Raw genomic sequence first — 20,143 nt, 5'->3', positions numbered from 1 at the left:
CAACTCAGTGAGCACAGTTGGATTTTTAATAGTTCTACCTGTTTTTATTCATGAATTCATATTGATTCATACTGATCGTATTGTTGAAGACACCGTGAATGAAGAAATTGATTTTTTTGTGCTTTGCTTCACTGGAGTGGTGTACTGAAACCTTGATCAAGTCTAATGCATAACCTATGGGACATCCATTGGAAAACTATCTGCTGTTGTTTAATGTACTGTAAATGGGCATGATACAGGTATATTGAGACATTTGAATGTAAAGGCACTGAAAAAATAAGGCAAGATGGCCTTGCTTGATTGTGTTTTCAAGATGTTTAAAATGCAATCAATAATTTGAGACAGACCAATATTGTAAAGCAGCAGCAGACAATGAAATTACAAAACTTGATTTTTGGCTGACATATACCAATGTTTTCTTAACCCTGGGTTACCATCGTTCTAAAACCCACATTTAACCCCATGAGTTAGCTCTGTTGGATTCAGAGCAGGATTTTAACTACTAAGGTTTTTATTTTCTTTTTACTTGTACAGCGTGAAACAATGTGGTGTTAGAATGTTGCGACTAGATGATTAGAAACAGAAACCCAATCGCATTCTTATATTAACATGCTTTGGATAGTTACAGAAACACAATGAGTTGTACAGACTTTTCACCGTTTGAGGGGGAACAAATATCAAATGGTGACTGAAAACACACACACACAACTGGAGTATTACATTTAGTGTCCAAAAAGTCCATTCAGAGAAAACTTAACTGTCATGTTAGTTTACATTGGTTTTCATGGACATGGTTTTTAGTTTTTGTTTCCTTTGTTTATACCCAGGCTTAAATGTTAACCCCAGGTAAAAAATAACCCAGGATTCTGTTTATCTGGTGAGATTGACCCATTGTTAACTAGTTCAAGTGTGAAAGGACTAATAGTGTCTCTATAACCTTCTTGGGTGAATCTGGGATGGTTACATCACCACTACCAAGGCTAAGGCCATCAAATTCTATGTTAATATTTCATAACCTGAAATGAATTTTGAATGAACTGGGTTTTGGTTTCCAATTAACCCAGTGAGACAAGATTATTTGCCTCTGGGAAAGGTGCTGAAGACTTTGCAGTCATTAACATTCACGTCATTAAAAGAGCATTACTTGCAGTGGCGACGAGGTGACATCACTTGGTTGTTTGCCATGTGGTGCCAGAACGAGAAGCAGAAACTAACTGATATGAGAGGGACAGATGTGTAGATACTGAAGAAAGGAAATGAGATGGAGAAGTGAAGTTATGATGGACAGTTCAGTGCTGATCTGCCGTTTTAAAATCTGATTCCGAAAGCATCACGAAAGCACACAGGAAATTGTGCTCTGTGCTGCACCAGTAAATGAAAATAATGAATGGAAGGAGACCAGACAAGGGTGAGTCTGGACTGAATCGCATGTACAGCTGGCTATGCAACCCCAGCTTTGTGCAGTCATGCATGGTCACTCTAACTCTGCCACGGTCAACTTGGACTCTATAGAGGAAAAGCACGGCTCAGTGAGCACCAACTTCTTAAAATAATGTTACTGGCAGCTGTGCGAGATATCACATTCTAATATGAGTTCTTACATAACAGTGGCAAACCCAGAGATACTAGAAAGTATAGTTGCAGGTCTGTGTTTGTATTTACAGCAGTGTGCTGGAGCAGATTTGAGTGTGAAGTTCCCATCTGTTTTGGTGTGTGTATGCTGCGAGTAATGCCTCACAGGCTCTAATGTTGATGATGGAGTGCAGAAAAAAGGCGGGGTTGACAGCCTGTACCATCACTGGTTGCCATGGAATCAGGGAGGATGTGATTTCTGTGGATATAGGGACTCTTTAAAAACCCTGTACGTATATGTTTTTTTTTTTTTTTTGAATTTTGATGAATATGTGCATGTATCTACACTTTAGATTCAGATATGTCTATTTTGTATCTGGCCCTAGAAACTGAAATGTGTATATTTTATCCATGTGGCATAAAAGTGTTGAGTCGGGCCATCAGAAGAATCTGGAAGCTTAGGGCTTCTGTCTCATAAATGGAGAGAGCAGGTTAAAAATGCATGTAAGAATCAACCTTGTGTTATTTGTGGCTTTGTTTTATGCATGTTTTAAAAGCTTGACTGACTCTCGGGATCCATAGGGGTTTATACATTCACACACATACAATCATGCACATATGCTGTTAGACAGCTCAGTGTAGCCCCCCTCCCCCATCCCACCAAGGGGTGTCGCCAGAGTTTTTTATTTTATGGAGGCACAGCTGCAGGTGTACGAAAGCTCATAAAATATAGTTACACATGGAATGTAAGGGCAAATCAGGGACATTTCTAGCCTTTCATAAGTAGGCTACTGGGGTGCAGGCCTCCATCAAATAATGTCTCCATATTTTCATTCTCATTTATAATACTGTCGTTGGTCTGTGAATTGAATGCTTTATTATTAATGTGTTTACTGAGTTTGGTCTTTTAAAAACACAGTTTTAATGCGTTAAGCCACGTTAAGTGTAGAATGTCCCGAATCATTCCAGCTGATTGAAAATAATCAGCTCAATAGTGGTAAAAAAAATGGGTATCGGAGAAGATACCAATTTAATATATTAATTTAATATAAATAGATGATACTTTATCTTAATATTTGGCCGGAGTAGCTGTGAGATTTTCGGATCTGGTTCGAGCTAGGAATGAGTCAAAATGTCATGTTTTTTTTTTTCAATTTTGGCTGCCACTGAAACCGGTCATATCAGAAGTTATGCATGGCTTATTCAAGGATGTGCATTTATTACATGGACTGAGAAAAACATTAAAAAGTGTCTAAAATGCATGCGCATCACTGATCTCTAAAAAGCACCATTGAATGATATATAAAAGTGTAACTTAACGCTGTTGAAATGTATTAAATTGTTTGCTGAAAATAAGCCCAATCTTAACAACTGCACTAAAATAAGAGCACGATGCGCATGAAATTGCGTTCATTACTACAGCAACAGATTACAGGTCTGTCCTTTCAGAATCATCACTGGTCGGTAGAAATAAAAGTTTCTCGAGTTCTTTACTTTAAAATAATGAGGATCAGCATATTTTCCTGAAATGAAGGAAAGGAAAATGTCCATGCTTTGCAGTGTAGTAAAGAAAATTAAAGTTTAAAAAATATTTAGTGAAAATGAAAGTCATGACATTTCCCAATTATGGTAACCCATATTTGGAATTGGTGCTCTGCATTAAACCCATCCAAGTGCACACACACACACACACACACACACAGCAGTGAGAAGTGAACACACACCCAGAGCAGTGGGCAGCTATAGATCCAGCACCCGGAGAGCAACTGGGGATTCAGTGCCTTGTTTGTGTAATATCACAGGATCTTCTACAAACAGAATCCCAGTCAAACTGGATAACCAAGAACATGTCCATAAGACTGTCAGTGATTTATAGATCTCTCAGACTGTGCTCGGCTCATGGTTTGAGTGCTGATGTGCGTATATATTTGGCTTGGGCACTCATTTCACCGGATCGATCAGTAAACAGAATTCAAGGATAAGACTGATCTCTAGAGCAAAAATGACAGCTTGATGATGCTGTTCAATTTGATGGTGCTATTCCCACTAAATGGGAACAAAGTGAACATGAGGCCAAAAAGAAAGCAGCTGAACTGAATAAAAAGAGTGCAATAGCCGAGATTTTTTTTAGAGAAACCTCCAATTCATTAAACCACAGGATTGTGGTTTATAATTATAAGAGTTCCATGCATTACCTTTCTGCTGAAGCCGTGTTTACCACTGCTGAGATTGAAATAGGTCTATACTGACATAGATTATCTGACATGACAGGCCAAATTAATGTCTATTGGTAATCATGCATGTGAACCTTTGCCTTGCTCCGAGATTTGTGATTGGGTAATGAACTTGAGAGATGAATACAGAGAACAGGATTTGATATAGTACACAGATCACTCACATTATAGATTTAATTATGGCAAGTACACTGATTGCATTATGATATATTAAAAAGAAAAACCCGGGACCACTGGATGGTCAGACAGTTTTTGTTTTGTTCATTTAGTCCAGCCTACAGAAATTAAAATGATGTATTTATCTGGCTCTATAATTTAATGCATGGCTTAACTTTTAGCATTTTTCTCAGCAAATATTATGAATAATTGTGATTAATTTGATAAACTACTCATCTTTTCATGTAATTTATTTAATTAAAACATTTTTTTACAACTCTTTCATACCAAACTTTGTCAACTCAGATGGGTTTCTCAGATCAGCATGCCATTCTCAGAGCTGAAGCTCTTTTCTCATCTACTTATTTGCTGGCTCATTAGATAGTGTGATATGCAGCTCTATCTCTGTCAGGTACAAGCCAATTTCAGAGTCCGTCATTCTGTGATGAGAACAAGGAGCACTATTAATGAAAGCCTTCCACAAATATTTCCTGTGAACTTAATCAGCAAAGGCTAATCATAGAACCTGCACCATCTATCCTGACGAACAGTTAAAAAAAGTTTCAGCCTTTTGAAATGATCTTGATTTATCGTAGCAGGCTCTCAGCGTGTACTCAATAATAATTCAGTTCTGTAATTTAACAACATTTTACAGTTCCACAAATGTTTTATGTGAATATTACTTATGTTTAGTAACTTTTGGGACCCCAAGCCAAATAAGTCCTATAGCTGCTCATCAGATCTGCAGAGGAAAGTCCATTCTTCTGCACAAGCGGTTTTATAAATAGTTAGGGATATCTTGCATATTTTTGGGATGCCTCAAATGGCCTTGAAGAGATGCCACAGCATTTCAATGAGATTGAGGTCAGGACTCTGACCTGACTGTTCTAATATATGGAATTTACACAGTTTGGATGCACTCAGTTTGGGTGATTTATTCCTTTGTTTAGGAGTATACAAGTTCCATGACCCACTTTTCATTAAAAGTTTCAGATCACAAACTTCCTTACAACAATGTGCTGTAAAATTGGAACGATGATATTATAATCGCTATGTTTGCAGATTTCTGGGTACTTTATCATTTGTTAAAAAAATCCTTTGACATGTCCTTACACTGACCTTTTGAAGGACAGCCAAGGTACCTCCGGTGCTGTTTTCTTCTAGTTGTAATCAATCTGCTTCACTGGGGACTGATAGAGCCCCAAGTCTTCAGATATTCTCTTGTCACCTTTTCCAGACTAATGTACAATTCCTCTTTTGTGGTTCTCTGAAATCTCTTAGGTCAAGCCATATTGCACTTTAACTTAATTTTAAGGTAAAGAGCAGGTAACCAAATATTTCATTTTTCAAGAGGCCATTATCTTAGAAAGTCACACAGTATTTGAACTACTACTTTGATGGATTTAACCATTTGTTGATATGGATATGATTTTAGGTGTTATACAGAAATCCAAATAATTAAAAAGTTTTCCTCAACATTTTCTTATAATTGTTAATGAAGAGGAAAGGAAGTTCATGTGGTAGATATAAAAAACTAGAGTGGATGATGAGTGATTGAAGAACAACAATAAAAAAGAAAACAATGAAACTTGGGCTTGGCAGCATCTGAAGTTCATGCCTACAGTGTGCACAGAAGTGAAAAAATAGAAGTATTAGGATGTTTCGGTCATATTACATCATAATCTTCTTCAAGTATATTGAGTCGATCTCCTGAACCTCTCTTACCTGGCTAATACAGTGACTGCAGAGACACGTAACTATAAACCATTTTTTTTTCTAACAGAATTCAACAGAGCATTTTATATTGGCAAATGGATTTAATAAATGTAAAAGTCTGAATATTTGCATTTTATTTGCGTTTTATTCCGTCCAGTGATATATTTCTTTAAATTACTGCAATATTTTTGAGTAGTAATGGAGTAAGAAAACTGTTTCACGTTAGAACAAATACTGACACCTGGTGGCAGTTATATACACATATAACACAAAACTTTGAAACAAAAACCTAATGTACTGGCATCTTTCTTAATAACACACACACTGCACACAATGTAATTTCCTGTCCCTCTAAATATGGTTTTGCATGGATGGAACTTTCATATCCTGGGCTTTTATGAAGTACAATGCCCCACAAGCACCAAAGTCCTATTACCTTTTTGTACTGAAGCCCTCTGGGACCCAAACTTGTCTGGGCTGACAGGTGAAGAAGTAGCACTTCTAGGGATATAGTCCTGTTGAGCACCACCTTCTTCTGTGTGAAGGGTGAGATGGGCTGGAGGTTCTGCTCCACATCTTTACTAAAGCTATAAAGCACCTGTAAAACTGGCAGTAAATCATGATTTGACAGTAACACTGTTCTATATTTTGGATACAAATAAGCCTATGAGAAGCACATACCTGATTATTGAACAGAATGTAAATAATGGGGTTTAGAACAGTGCTGCTCTTTGCTAGTATGGATGATACATCGCTGGCTGTGGGGCTGACAATACCAGCGCTCAGTGTGCCAAGCAATGCCATGACCCCATACAGCATTCAACAGAGCAGGCAACAGGACACCACCATCACCAGCACGTGAGTTTCCCTCCTCTGTGCAGCTGTCTGATTGATCTTAACAACCTGTGAGACGAGGATACACGCTTTGAGGTTTGCTTTTCAAAGAATAACAGCAACAAGGCTGATTTGAAACACCACATGGTGTTAATGCACCAGAATATTTGGACTGAAACTGGATTGGGATTTTTTTCTTTCTTTTTTTTTTACAATAAGGTTCCATTTGTTAATATAAGTTAACTACATTAGTTAACATGAACTAACAATTATCAGTATTTTTATTAATAACATTAACAAAGATGAATAAATACTGTAACAAATGTATTGCTAATTTTTAATGAATGTTAATCAATGCATTAACTAACCTTAACTAATGGGACCTTATAAGTGTTATCAGAGAATTTAATGGAATAGTTTAAAATGTGCTGAAAATTTACTCACCTTCAGGTAACCCAAGTTATAAATAAGTTTGTTTCGTTTCAGAACAGATTTAAAAAATAATAATAATATCATTACATCACTTGCTCACCAGTGGATCCTCTGCAGTGAATGGGTGCTACATGACTCTAGCCATCTTGTGAAGCTAAAAGCTGCGCATTTCACCAAATCTGTTCTGATGAGGAAAATACAAAATCTTGGATGGTCTGAGGGTGCTTTTTTGCATTTGTTGAGAAAGAACTACAAGCATTTACATACTAAAACTGTGTCCAGTTTACATAATAAAACACGTCATTTTCTACAAAGTGCCTCCTTTGACAAGTGCAGTCTATATCTGATTGGTATTGATACATACACACACACACACACACACACACACACACCCGTGCGATGTGCGATGTACAGTCAATAGCAAATACTTAAAACTAATAACAAAATATACTTACAGTAGCTGATTCAGAAGAACCAGATTGTCGTAGCAAAGTCAGAATTACCTTCTCTCCGAGGTTCATAAAATGGTCATCCATAAAATGTGGTTCTGTTTTGTTGTATTAAGCTGTCGCACGAATCAAAAACAACATTGAGATAAGTGTCCAATTCCAGAATGAATGACGAAACAGCATCACAGACCGTGGCCTAGAGTAAACGGAGGCCGGCTTGAGGGAGCGGAGGTGGGCGGGATTGAGAACGGCACGGCTGGTGGTTTCTACGAAGGAGCGTCTGTTGGGCTTGGAGCAACCACATGTGACGACCCTGGGCTGGACTTTCTCCTCTTTTTGAAGGCCAAACAAAGTAGTTTTGCATCTAATCGACATGGCTGTGGCGGCAACAACAATACTACAACAAGAATGAAAGGTTCGCCTTCTTCCTTTGCATGAACATCTGGGCAGCGTTATGCAAATCTTCCCACATAGTGATGTAGAGATGTGGGGGTGTGTTAGAACGAGACGTTTTAGAGGGGTGTGGATGAGTATTAACTTTTTTTAAAAGAATATCTCTTTGGATTTGAGACTTTAGTCTTTGCAACTTCACAGATCTTCTTCATGCACCAAGACCTTGTAACACTCCAAAGAGAAAAGAAAAATTGAAATCGCAGCATATGACCCCTTTAAGTTGATCGGAGTCCTCAGGACATGAAAGTGGGCGAAGAACAAAAAAACAAAAAAGTTATTTTGGAAACTGAAAATTAAGATTATTCCCAAACACACTGCCAGTACAGTGAATCCTGAGTGACTGAATCCAGGCAGATCTACAGGAGTCAGTGCGTCCATCTGGCTGCTGTTCTCTGAGCATAAAATAGCAGGCAGTAAACATATTAGGCAGAAAAGAGCACACCTGTATGCTGTAATACAGAAGCTGAAGAAAGATAAAGTTAATCAGACTCTCAGTCTCAGGTTGTTTGATACAGACCCACAGATCCGGTTCATTTTTTTTTTTTTCAAACAATCACTGCATGAGAGTGTTCACCGCTCCATAATGTTTACATCCCCTCACGAGAAGATATGAAGATATTCAAAATATGAATAAAATGCCAGGTCATAAGTTCTTTTCTCTTTGAATTTAAATCCAAATTTAAGTAAGTGCACTTGTCTGAAAAAGTGTGGGCATGTCCCATGCGTATTCTACTCCCATGTATAGTGGTAAGATACTAGTAACTATTGGAATATTTAATTTAATTCAGTGAAACTAAAATATATTTTATTCAATACTGTATTTTATTTTAAAAAAAATAGTAATGTGAAAGTAGTTATTAGTTAAATGAATAATACACTATTTACTGAGGTGGAGGGTCTTTTGATATCGGTTTAGAGAGGACCTATTAATAAAAACTGACATATGAGAATGTCTCACACATCTACAGAGGTTTCAGACATTGGTGATTTTAAATATGAGTCTTCGTGTTTTGGCATCAACCTGTTTTATTTACTTCACAAGAGAGCAGGAAAATTAGGGCAAATGGGAGAGAACTTAAAATGTGCCAAGGCAACAATAATCGAATAGTGAGCATGCTGAAATGACAAGTTCTACTATTTGGTCCAGTATAATGTATTCCTTTTTGCAGTGATCTACAGATGAGAAGTGCATTCCACATTATTCAGTCAACAAAACTGACCCTGTCCTTTCTTAATCCAAGTTCCTGTGGATAATGTTAATTGCATTCTGGCCTGCACATTGAATATCCTGTTGCACTCAGACAGAGTAAAATTGGTTCAAAAAATGTCATTTAATGCTTGTATTAATCACAAAAAAATTGCAAACTGAGCTCAAACAGAAGCTTCTTGTAGCATGCTTGAGATTACTGCTAACAGTTTAACCGAATTAAAAGATCTTTAAATTTATCTTTCATTTAAATCTTTATTGAACTAAGGCAAATGCTCTGAGAACATCTCAAATCTCATCTTCTCATTCACAAATACACTCTAGGGATGTGAGAGGAAGATGGGAAAGAGAAAAGCACATGAAGAAAGAACATGTCGCAATCAGTGAGTTGGTGCTAATATCTACCGACTGAACCCAAGAGATTTAAAAAACCTCAAGTTCCTAAAAGGTTTCTCATTCTCGAGCCATGACAGACTGGTGTGTATTTCTTATTGATTTTAATTTAATTTCTGAATAGTAGAAAACATTTCCAAACTTAATGCCCGGGAAAAATGGTACAACTCACTGAACACAGATATTTTGTGATAAAATACCCTGTCATTCTATATTCTGTGGTAAGTTGTCACATAAGAACCCGCCATTAAATAACTTCTTATATGGTCTATTTATTGATTTAATAATTAAAAACTGTTTAATAAAATTTTAACATTATGAATCAGCAAAAATGTAATATAAATACATATATAACTTGTTAAATAACTGAAATATAAACAAAATATTACATTTATATTTGTTTGAAATGAAAAAAAAACAAAACAGGATGACTTGAGTCTATCTAGTGTGTTCCCCAGTACATATGAAGCTATTAATATACTGACCTAAGATAAATTATTCATCATTTTGCTCTCATTTTAAAGTTGCATTTAATGGCTCTCTGTGCAAAGTTATGCTGCTTTAAGGTTTGTGGGCAGACTTTGACTTTCTTCTCCTAAAGAGTCTCCCAAAGTGTAATTAGCAGTAATAACTGTTTTGTTGAAATGTGGAGTAAGAGAATGTGAAAAGCCATCCTCACGTGCATGTTCATTCCCCACGTCCCCTGAATACATGCACAGTGGAGAGTGCTGCTGAAGCGAAGCATGTAGGAGGACACCTGTGGTGAATGACTGAGTGGGAGACAAATCCCCCTTTGGGACCATTGCTCAGCACTTACAAACTTTTAGAACAGAGGCACGTGACGTTAGTTTGCAGAGATGTGTGGGCAGTCCTGACGTACAGTTGAGTCTTTAGCCTCAAAGAAATGTCTATTTTAATGCAAATCAATGCTTTGAGAAATAGATAAAGAATGCAACTGACTTTTTTCTTTATATTTTTGTAATTGTCTTAAGCTGAAAGCTAACATGCCAATAAATTACAACAAAAAAACAAAAATAAAATATATAACTTCAAACCTGACAATTTTCATGTAGGATTTATTAATTAAAGGGTCAACTGGTTATTCATACTGAAAATAGATTATTGTATTCTGTTCTTGAAAATAACTGAGGAAAGTTATGTTTGTGCAAACTGCCTTTAGCTGTTTTGTTATACTCATACATCAAAAGTCAGGGTTTGTAACAGGGAAATACATCACTGCTTGAGGGAAAAAGTGTGAAGCAGGTTTTGCAAACAGGTTTGTAAAGGTAAAGTCCAATACCATTTGAACAGTTTCAAAGAAATTTATTTTTGAGTTCACTTTTACCATTGCACCACTTTACTTGGCCTTCTGTGTAACCTTATCTAGAGAGTTGACACACTTGTTGATGAGCTTTTAAAGGGTTTTTCATCCCTCAAGGTATGAAAGAGAAAAGTTTCATTTAAAGAGTAACTACAGTATATTTTTTGACAAATGACTATACAAGTTTTTGCATTACGAAAATGATGACACAATACTATACACAAAGAAAGTTTGGTAAAACTATAAATGTATTACAAATCATATAAATGATTCCAATTAGGTATTCTCACTTATGTCCTACTACAAGATACCTTATGCACATGCTCACGGCTAAATCATGCAATTAACTGCCATTCATCGCTGAGGAATATCTGACACCATGAATATAATGGTTTGAGTCACTCTTCCAGATGACTGAAAACCACAGGATTCTTAAGCTTACATAATAATGCAAACGCAGACAGTCTTTTATATTTTCGACATAGTGCCAGAAATCGCTTTTTTAATACCAGTACAAATCCTTACTGATTTCTGACACAGGCACACCTGAAAAACACAAGACGATCACAAATAAATAATTTATCACCACCTAAACAAACACTTCATTTATGCACTGCAAGTAAGTCTGCATTCTGAATATGCATACTTCCCTACTCTAGAAGTATATGTAGGCAAAACAGAATGTGTTTATGAAAAAAGTAGTAGAATGTCCCATTTGACAGTATTCATAAAACGTGTCTGGATGACTTATTACTTGACTTAAAGAGATAGTTCATCCACAAATGCTAATTATGTCATCATTTACTCACCCTCAAGTTGTTCCAAACCTTTCTTTTGCTGAACACGAAAGATACTTTGAAAAATGTGGGTAACCCCACAAACAGTTTTTGCTCCTCATTGACTTCTATAGTATTTTTTCCCATACTATGGAAGTCAGTGGGGACCAGCAACTATTTGTTTCCTCATATTTTTTTAGAAGTATGTTCTTTTATGTTCAATCTTAAAGCAACTCATACAGTTTTGGAATAACTTGAGGGTGAGTTAAGGATGACAGAATGTTTTTATTCTGTGGGTGAACTTTCTCTCTAAATAGATGACTTTATATTAAATAGAATGTTTTTTTTTAACTGTTGAGAAGAAGCACCTCGGCTCATATGCGAATTCTGTGGAATAAAGGATTCTGATTGGTGAATCAAATACTGTTTATCAGATTATTACATATCTCCCGTATCACACCATGGACTCATCACTTTGTCTTGTTTTGTGTTAATTACTAGCTGACTGTCCGTTTTTCTTTACTGACCAATTAATTGATTTCCTTGCACTTAAATACATTTTTGTGCAAACAGTTAGCAATGGCATAATTACCTGAATCTAGGCCGATCCTGCTTCCATCCCTAAAGGCCGTCCCAGAATTCCACTCTGGTCTGGTTTCTGATTTTGAGAAGGGCGAGATCATGATGCCCCCTGTTGGCCGATCCATTTGTAACAGGTTCAGGTAAGAGCTGGCACTGCTCTCAGCAGCCATGGGCTGTTGATAGAGTATTTGAGGCAGTTCGTAGGCTGTGCTCTGTCTGGGTGGACATGGCCAGAGGGACGAGGAGGATGATGATGACAGTACTGAAGGGTTCACAATAACTCCCTGGGATGGAGGTCCCACGGTTGTCAATTGGGCCAGCTTAGAGCTGGAAGAGTGTGTGGACTTAGACCATGTTAGACCAGAAGAAGCCCATGATGATGAGGGGACATCTGGGATAAGAAATGCATTAGAAAGATAGATAGACAGACAGACAGACAGACAGATGCACATTAACGCACCATATTTTGGAATCCTATTGCTGTCCTTGGCTTTAGTACTGAGGTCTTTTGGTGTGGTTGCTTTATTCAGGGCACGGAAGAAGTGCTCATCCACTGCAGTGTTGATGTCACCTTGATAGTATGTAAAGAGCTGAGGAGGATCTTTACACTCCTCTGAGTGCTTTAACATTATGTCCGCCATCATCCTGACTTAGGAATACAACATAGATGGGTTATTTTACATTTTGTCTTTATTCTCTTTTTACATTGAAAAACAATTGACTATCCTATACATTCAAAAAACGAAATAGGAAACACTGTAATAACAGTTCTTTGAAGGAGTGAACTCTCTAAGGGCATCAAAGATTTCTCATTAACACTTCATTTTATGTACACACTAAATGAAATGTATATAAAGATTATGATTTTTTTTTCAAGCATTTGTAATTTCACCACCTTGAGTACAAGGATTGTATAATTAAACTGTAAAATTTTTGTTTTTCACAAATATTAAGCACAACCCTTCTCAACATTAATGTTTCTTAAGCACTAAATCTGCATATAAGAATCATTTCTAAAGTATAATGTGACACTGAATATTTGATAAATGACTGCTTTCACATTACCAGCAACGTTAAAACAAATCCAACCAATCCCAAAAGATAAAAGTAGTGCATACTACAGTTTATGAATGTAGCTTGAGATGGCAGTGCAGTTTATTAATATTTAAACATGATTTAATTGATAGAATATTTAAACCTCGACCAACAAAAAGGCTTAAAAGAAAAATCTTATCAAACTGTTAAAAACTGGCAAAACAAAATCCTTGAGAAGGAAAACGAAATTAATTATAATTCATAGAAATAAGCTCTTATTTATTCTAGAAATAAACATAAAAGGTAGGTAAAACATCAAAAAATTAAATCCACACTTCTAAAGGGAAACAAGTTGTACCGCTCCTACTTCTACTTCAAGCTCTCCTGTCTCAAATTAAAACAGGATTTTAATTGCATTCACAAATAAATTCAGAACCCCAAACTGCTTACCAAACTGAATCCAGCCACTATCCAGCCACCGATCATACTAAAACAAAACAAATGTGATACTACGTGCAGGAGGAGCTCTTCTTTACTTGTGCACTGAAAAATGCACCCGAGCGAGTTGAACAAGGTTTGTCAAACAGATAAAACCACAGCGGTCACTAGGCTTACATGGAACTACACGCAAAGAAACTGCTTGTTTTTTTGTTCCCATGTAAACCAAAGATCTTGTTAGTGAGTGACGTTACTAATGAACATCTTTTTCATGAAAGCAAGAAACAATGACGAGGACACACATTTTTTTTTTTTTACTATAAAACTATTAATAGATGTTCAAATTGATTCAATGACACACATTAGCATAAAGCACAGAGTGACTATTTTCAGTCAAATTTCAATTAGTGTCCATATTGAGATACGGTGAAATGCAGACATGTCATGGGAATAAACAATTAAAAGGAAACACTGTATATTAGAATGAAGATGTTTTAGCAAGAGACATTAAATAAGTCGTCTTTTCTCTCAACATCTACGCATCCTCATTATCACTTCCTGCTAAACTGCTATCGGTCGACGCTACTCCTCCTTCCTCCTCCTCCTCCTCCTCCTCATCTTTCTCCTCCTGTGGTTTTGTGGTGCTTTCGTTTGCATGTTCCTCCAGTCGAGTCTGATCTGCTGCTTCTTGTGTGCTGGAATTTTGTTGTTCAGCTGCTTTTGAAGCGTCCGCTTTAGCTTTGGCAGACGCACTCTCGTCACTTAAGAAAGAACCCCAGGCTTTCAGTCTCTCTTCTCGTTCTCGGGAGGTTTCCTCAACCTGGGTGACCAGAGCCAAAATGTTAGACAAAGAAAAATAAGCAGAGGATAACAGAAATGATCAATTTTGAATCATTTTGTTGGGAGAGCAGTCTTGCATGTTTTTCTTTTTGTTTACTCTACTCAAATGTAATAACTTTCCTTTTCCCCATTAGACTATTGGATAAACAACAGCCAAATAGCTTATAATGGCAAACCTGCATTCGGTTTTGTATGCACAGTAACACATGTTTGCATGATTCAGCAAATTCCTGATTGATAAACTAAAGTCCTTCTTTACATTTTCTCTCTTTAAACATCCTGTTTAATTCAGAAAATATCAGATTGAGGAAGTAAAATGGATTGCAAGCAACAAATCACGATGGCTTTAAATAGACCAAGTATTTTACCTGGTAGTCAGTTACACCATCCCACAGCTGTGCTGATAGTTTCCTCCCACCAAACCAGCGTCCATTCAGAGCCATCTGACACGCGTCCGCCTCTTCAGGTTCTTTAAAAGCCACGGATGCCACTCCATCAGGGTGCCTCTGATTTCCATGGAAAAAGCAAAGAGTATAGTGTTAGAAATTATGGAGAGAGAGACATTTGTATGGTCACTGACTTTAAATACAACTAAGTTGTATTATATTAATTGTGGACAGGAGAAGACTTACATCAAAGATGATGACCTTCTTCACTTGCCCAAATTTCTCACATTCTGTCCGGAGATCATCTCTGTACTCATTCAGAACCAATGGATCCTCCTGCATGAGACATAGGGCGCAGCTCTTTCACACATCGTCAGTCAAAACACATTTGACTTAATTTATTTTGCTCAGCAATAAAAAAAAAAAAAAAAAAAAAAAAACTGGTAACACTTTAGTATAGGAACCAATTCTCACTATTAACTAGGTACTTATTAACATGCCTATTATTAACATATTGGCTGTTTATAAGTACTCATATAGCACATTTTCTGCATGACCATATTGTACGTTCATAATCCTACCAAATACCTAAACTTAACAACTACCTAACTAACTATTGATAAGCAGCAGATTAGGAGTTTGAAGCAAAAGAATAGTTTATGATTTGTTAGTAGCGAGAATTGGAGCTTAAAATAAAGTGTGACCCAAACAATTTATTTAAAGGCCAATGGTTAAACGACTGAAATTTACTTTGTTGACAAAATATAAATTGTGCCTAACTGCTACCAAAAAAAAAAAAAAAAAAAAAAAAAAAAAATATATACATATATATACAAATATATATAGAAATGGATGAGGTTTTGAAACTGATTTTTGTATGTCCAGAGTGCGCAGAGCTGAAACCTAGCAAAGGATAGCAACTTTGAAGTTTTAATATAATATGGATATTGCTTAATTAAATTTTTGTTCAGTTTCGATATTTCCATTTGGTATTATTCTAGTACACTCCTGTTTAAGGGGCTGGTAAGGTTTTTAAAGTTATTAGTCTCTTATGCTCTCAGAGGCTGCATTCATTTGATCAAAAGTTTATTTGTCAAGTTAAAATATCAACTTCGTACAAATAAACCTTACTGACTTTTCAGACTTAAATTATTTATAATTGAGGCCTATATTATTTACAGTTGCGTCACAGGTTTCGTAAGATACTTACATTTAATAATTTCAGTATCAGTCTCATTCATTAAACAATTAATATGATTCGTGAACAGCAGATCCACACCTGCATTCCTGCTCTCATCTGAGCCTTTAGGTTGCACCTACTTCAGGAATGCAGACAGACCAGCTGCGAGATGTTCATCGCTGCTACAGAGAAACTAAACAATGCCATAGCTCTAAACTGTTGCTAATCAAGTGCGTTACTGTAATTAACTTCATACAACATGAATACCAGTACAAGGCTAAAGTCAATCTGAACTGTAAAAGGAAATTCTGGTTTTAGCTGCAGCAACAGATATTTGACAAAAGCTCTGTCAGAAGACACTTTTTTTTAATGCAGACAGCATTCAATGTGAAGTGTTGCCAACAAAATGTTATTTTATTCACTAAAATCTGTAGTATGTTCCAGTGTGTCTAAGGATGTGTCAGCATATTTTGTGATTAACTCTTGCCTCAAAGTCACTGGGATGAAACATGTTTTGGATGATGATGACTTTTTCATGCCTTTTTCGAGTTTCCCCAGCTTTCTCTGGCCTCCAGTCCAGCTGCCTGTTAATCATAAATTACTAAAATATCAGTCATAGCTACAGCAATACAAACAATATGGTGATTAGGCAGAGCATTGTTGCACAATGCATCCGAATCAACTATATAGTGCCGCAGGAGTCAGTCTGAACAGGTTCTTACTTTTGTTGCTGCTGGAGCTTTTTACGGTATTCTTTGTTCTTTTTCTTCTTCTTGCTGGCATCATATTGTCCTTTGAGCTCGAATTGCGCTGCCTCCACATGCAGCTGGTAGCCCCGAATCTCTGTCTCATCCAAAAGCCGCACGGCAAGAGCTACAGACTCTTTCTGCAAGGAATTATGAAATAATAATGTCTACAAAATGATATAAAAACATGTAAATAGTGTTAAAGAGGTTACAATGTTCATTTAAAATACAGCTGAAATAAATGTTGTAATTAACTAAAATTACTACAATTAAAAAATAAAGCTAAATAGAAATGCATGTGTGTGTGTGAACAAAACGTACAAACAAAAACAACAAAAGCAAGCACATAACAAAATTAATAAAACAACATTTAAAATGGACATATAAAAATCTAATTGAATATATATATATATATATATATATATATATATATATATATATATATATATATATATATACACACACACACACACACAGTTTATAAAATATTCATAAATTTAATGTTGCATTCTGGTCATTTAGACCCAGCGAGGGTATTCTTTTTCCTGAAAAGGCTGGTTAATGTTATCAAATTGGACTAAAATTTACTGACTTTGCACACACAGGGTATAACAACTTCTTTCAGTGTGTTAAACTGCCAGCCTGTCAGTTTCTTGTTATGGAGTGAACTTCTATTCATTCTATTAGCACGTTTACATTTCTTTACAGAGCTGATTGATTGTAGACATCTGAGCTTATGAAACTTATTTTTTTTTGAGTTAACACTGGCAAAAATATCCACATATAGTGCTCTTTTGCTCATAAACTAAGATGCATAAGCACAAATCAATGAAGCCTACGATCGATCAATTTCATTCAAGATTTTCAGCACAGCACAAGGGATAAATAAACTTGATCACAGTATTACAATTACCAACCTTCAGGTAGCAGCAAAGTCCATCTCCTTTTTGGTTTCCGTCCTTGTCCTTGTAAAGCTTGATTTTATAGTCTTCTGTGATAGGATCACGCATGATAAGTCCACATTTGGACATGAACTCCACAAACTCATCAGGAGTTATGTCCGGAGGAAGACCTAGAAGAGAGAAAGACATTGAAACACTGAAAGACATTTTGTGAGCCTAACTTTGGATTGTCAGCTCTTATTTAAGCCAGCCAAGTAATTAAAAAAAAACAGAAATGGCCAATAGAGGGAGTCATACCAGTATTTACAGCAGGATACCAATTTCATATCAAAATTATAAACAAATAGTAGTCTAAAAAAAATGAAATTATTCACCTGTCACATAAACATTGGTGTTTTTGTCCTTTTCAACTTTAAACCATCCTGTAAAACACAAGACACAATGTTTATTTGTTAATATAATTAGAATACTTGGAAAAAAATAAATGGTAATACATAACTTCTTACCTGGATCTGCTTTCCTTTTCTCTCCTTTCTGAGCTCCCTCCTTAGTTTTGTCCTGGTCTGAGCTCTCCTCCAGTTTCTTGGGTTCTTCTGGTTTCTTGGGCTCCTCTGGTTTGGCAGGGAGAAAGTCGGTGACAGGAACCGCAGCACTTGGATCAGGGGCCCCTTCCTCATTGAAGCCATAGTTTGCTTGATATGCTGCGATGAAATCATCATTTACCTAGAAAAAAACAAATAACAAGTGAACCTTAATAAAGAACTTATTTATTAGTTGTCTCTGACCAGGTTATGAAAACAGAATTGTTGAGTAAATGTAGTTTTTTGTTTGGCAAGGAGAGACCTTTGGAAACCATGCTCTCTTTTCATGGTCCCAGTCGTACTCAGTGCCGTCTTCTGGGTCGACGTATGCATACGGATCTTCTCCAACCTCTCGCCTCTGTCCATACAGCTGCTGCAAACGGAGCTGCTCATGAAACTCTTTATTACCGTCTGAATCCCCGCTCATCTACAGAAACCAAGATAAGACAGAGATACTTAATGTAAAAAATCATGAGCTCTTGCAGACACAAAAGTCATATATTTATATATTAGGGGTGTAACGGTACATGTATTCGCATTGAACGGTAACAGTATGGATGTCACAGTCGGAGTAATGGATGTCACATAGTCATAGTCGATCAATCCAAATCCATTGCAACGTCAGGAAAGAGCAGAAGAGATGATCTACGCACCAATCCAAAACAAAAACGGGGAGTTCAGATGGCATGCCGGCTATAAATCTGAACCAGTTTTTAGTTTAATTTTGGCTGATATCTATTCCAGAATTGCACACAAAACTGCATTGCAATCATTTCCCAAAATGTAATTTGTGTGGAATTTTTATGAGGTCTGTAAAGAGGAGAAAATACCGTAACAGGCAGATCAAGCTCACCGTTCGCAATGCTCAAAATATAGGAAGACAAATATGTTGGGGTTTATTTGAATGTATCTCAGAGAGGAGCTGACCATCTTCAGAAATGTTTCAATGGAATTTTCTTCTCCTCTTACCGCCATATAATGCATATTAAAATAGTTTATAAGTGCAGCTGCTTTGTTTACAGCAGTAACCAAGAAAACGCTGTATTGCTGCTGTTCCATAAACGCCATCTGCTGTCAGAGATTAAATATGCATTTTCATTCAATCCGTCAGCGTTTTTTTTTTTTTTTTGTGCGGGTGTCTTGTGTAACACAATTTCATTCAAATCAGACTATTCTGTTTTTCTTTAAATCATGAAATTGTAAAATCTAATTGAAATCAAAAAGAACTGCTCATGCATTACTGTCTTTTCAAAATAAATGAGAAAAAAAACTGTACTGGCACCTGTTGTACCAAACTCGAAGCGAACCGTTACCCCAAAAACGAGGTACGTACCAAAGCTTGATTTATGTGTACTGTTACACCCCTAATATATATCAGTGAAAATTTTGAGTTACAGAGGATTTATAACTTGCAAACACACTGGAAACAAATGACTTGTGGGCGTTTAATATGAATTGCCGCTTCATTTGGCGCGTGTTATAAGTTCTCAATGTTTTCAGCCCTAACATATCATTAGTACTCTCAGTGTTTTAAGCCCAAACATCTTGATAGTTTTGATGATGAGAAAGACTGATGTGAACTGACCCAAATCAATCCGCTTATGATGATGTGACGAGGGGTGCTAATTGGCTTATTTAGAGCCACAGCGCTATCTAGATTCAATATATACGAGGTGAACAATAAAACATTTACTCTGATTTAACATTTTAAATAAAGAATATATTAAAAAGAACCCACCGTTTCCAGTGCTGCGTCTCCGAAACGTAGAAGGGTTACACTTCCGAGGAAGAACGTGAAAGTCCGCCGGTATGCTTCTTCCGGAATGAAACTGTCGGCCGCACATATGTAGTTCCTCTTTCTAAGGTCCCTTTTGCAGTACTTATAAGTCTATCGGTGCGTATAAGTTTAA

The 20,143-nt window shown here is 36.5% G+C and overlaps 2 protein-coding genes across 2 annotated transcripts; both read right to left on the bottom strand.

Annotated features, from left to right (window-relative positions):
- Positions 1-10,886: 10,886 nt before the first annotated feature.
- On the bottom strand, positions 10,887-13,714 carry LOC132127095 (transcription cofactor vestigial-like protein 3). The gene is made up of 4 exons (XM_059538724.1): positions 13,611-13,714; positions 12,586-12,774; positions 12,136-12,516; positions 10,887-11,313 (listed from the first exon to the last, which is right to left on the bottom strand). Exons 2-4 carry the CDS (start codon positions 12,767-12,769, stop codon positions 11,270-11,272), a joined length of 609 nt encoding a protein of 202 aa, XP_059394707.1. The 5' UTR covers positions 12,770-12,774; positions 13,611-13,714; the 3' UTR covers positions 10,887-11,269.
- On the bottom strand, positions 13,321-20,106 carry LOC132127096 (HIV Tat-specific factor 1 homolog). Its single transcript, XM_059538725.1, has 10 exons — positions 19,972-20,106; positions 18,496-18,660; positions 18,159-18,375; positions 18,027-18,074; positions 17,668-17,822; positions 16,727-16,890; positions 16,492-16,588; positions 15,071-15,160; positions 14,807-14,944; positions 13,321-14,418 (listed from the first exon to the last, which is right to left on the bottom strand). The coding sequence occupies exons 2-10, from the start codon at positions 18,658-18,660 to the stop codon at positions 14,134-14,136; spliced, it is 1,359 nt and encodes a 452-aa protein (XP_059394708.1). The 5' UTR covers positions 19,972-20,106; the 3' UTR covers positions 13,321-14,133.
- Positions 20,107-20,143: the final 37 nt, after the last annotated feature.

This window comes from Carassius carassius, chromosome 45 (assembly GCF_963082965.1).
Source record: "Carassius carassius chromosome 45, fCarCar2.1, whole genome shotgun sequence".
Classification (NCBI taxonomy): Eukaryota; Metazoa; Chordata; class Actinopteri; order Cypriniformes; family Cyprinidae; genus Carassius; species Carassius carassius.
The sequence above is the reverse complement of the archived record's forward strand: the minus strand, read 5'-3'. Positions and strand labels throughout refer to the sequence as shown.

Excerpts from the sequence above, each read along its gene's own strand:
- LOC132127096 (XM_059538725.1), bottom strand. The coding sequence starts at position 18,660 with ATGAGCGGGGATTCAGACGGTAATAAAGAGTTTCATGAGCAGCTCCGT. Across the intron at positions 16,891-17,667 it reads GACTTTGCTGCTACCTGAAG|AAAGAGTCTGTAGCTCTTGC; the intron begins GTTGGTAATTGT and ends AATTCCTTGCAG. Across the intron at positions 15,161-16,491 it reads TTCATCCCAGTGACTTTGAG|GAGGATCCATTGGTTCTGAA; the intron begins GCAAGAGTTAAT and ends TGTCTCATGCAG.
- LOC132127095 (XM_059538724.1), bottom strand. The coding sequence starts at position 12,769 with ATGATGGCGGACATAATGTTAAAGCACTCAGAGGAGTGTAAAGATCCT. Across the intron at positions 12,517-12,585 it reads CAATAGGATTCCAAAATATG|ATGTCCCCTCATCATCATGG; the intron begins GTGCGTTAATGT and ends TTCTTATCCCAG. Across the intron at positions 11,314-12,135 it reads CAGGATCGGCCTAGATTCAG|GTGTGCCTGTGTCAGAAATC; the intron begins GTAATTATGCCA and ends TGTGTTTTTCAG.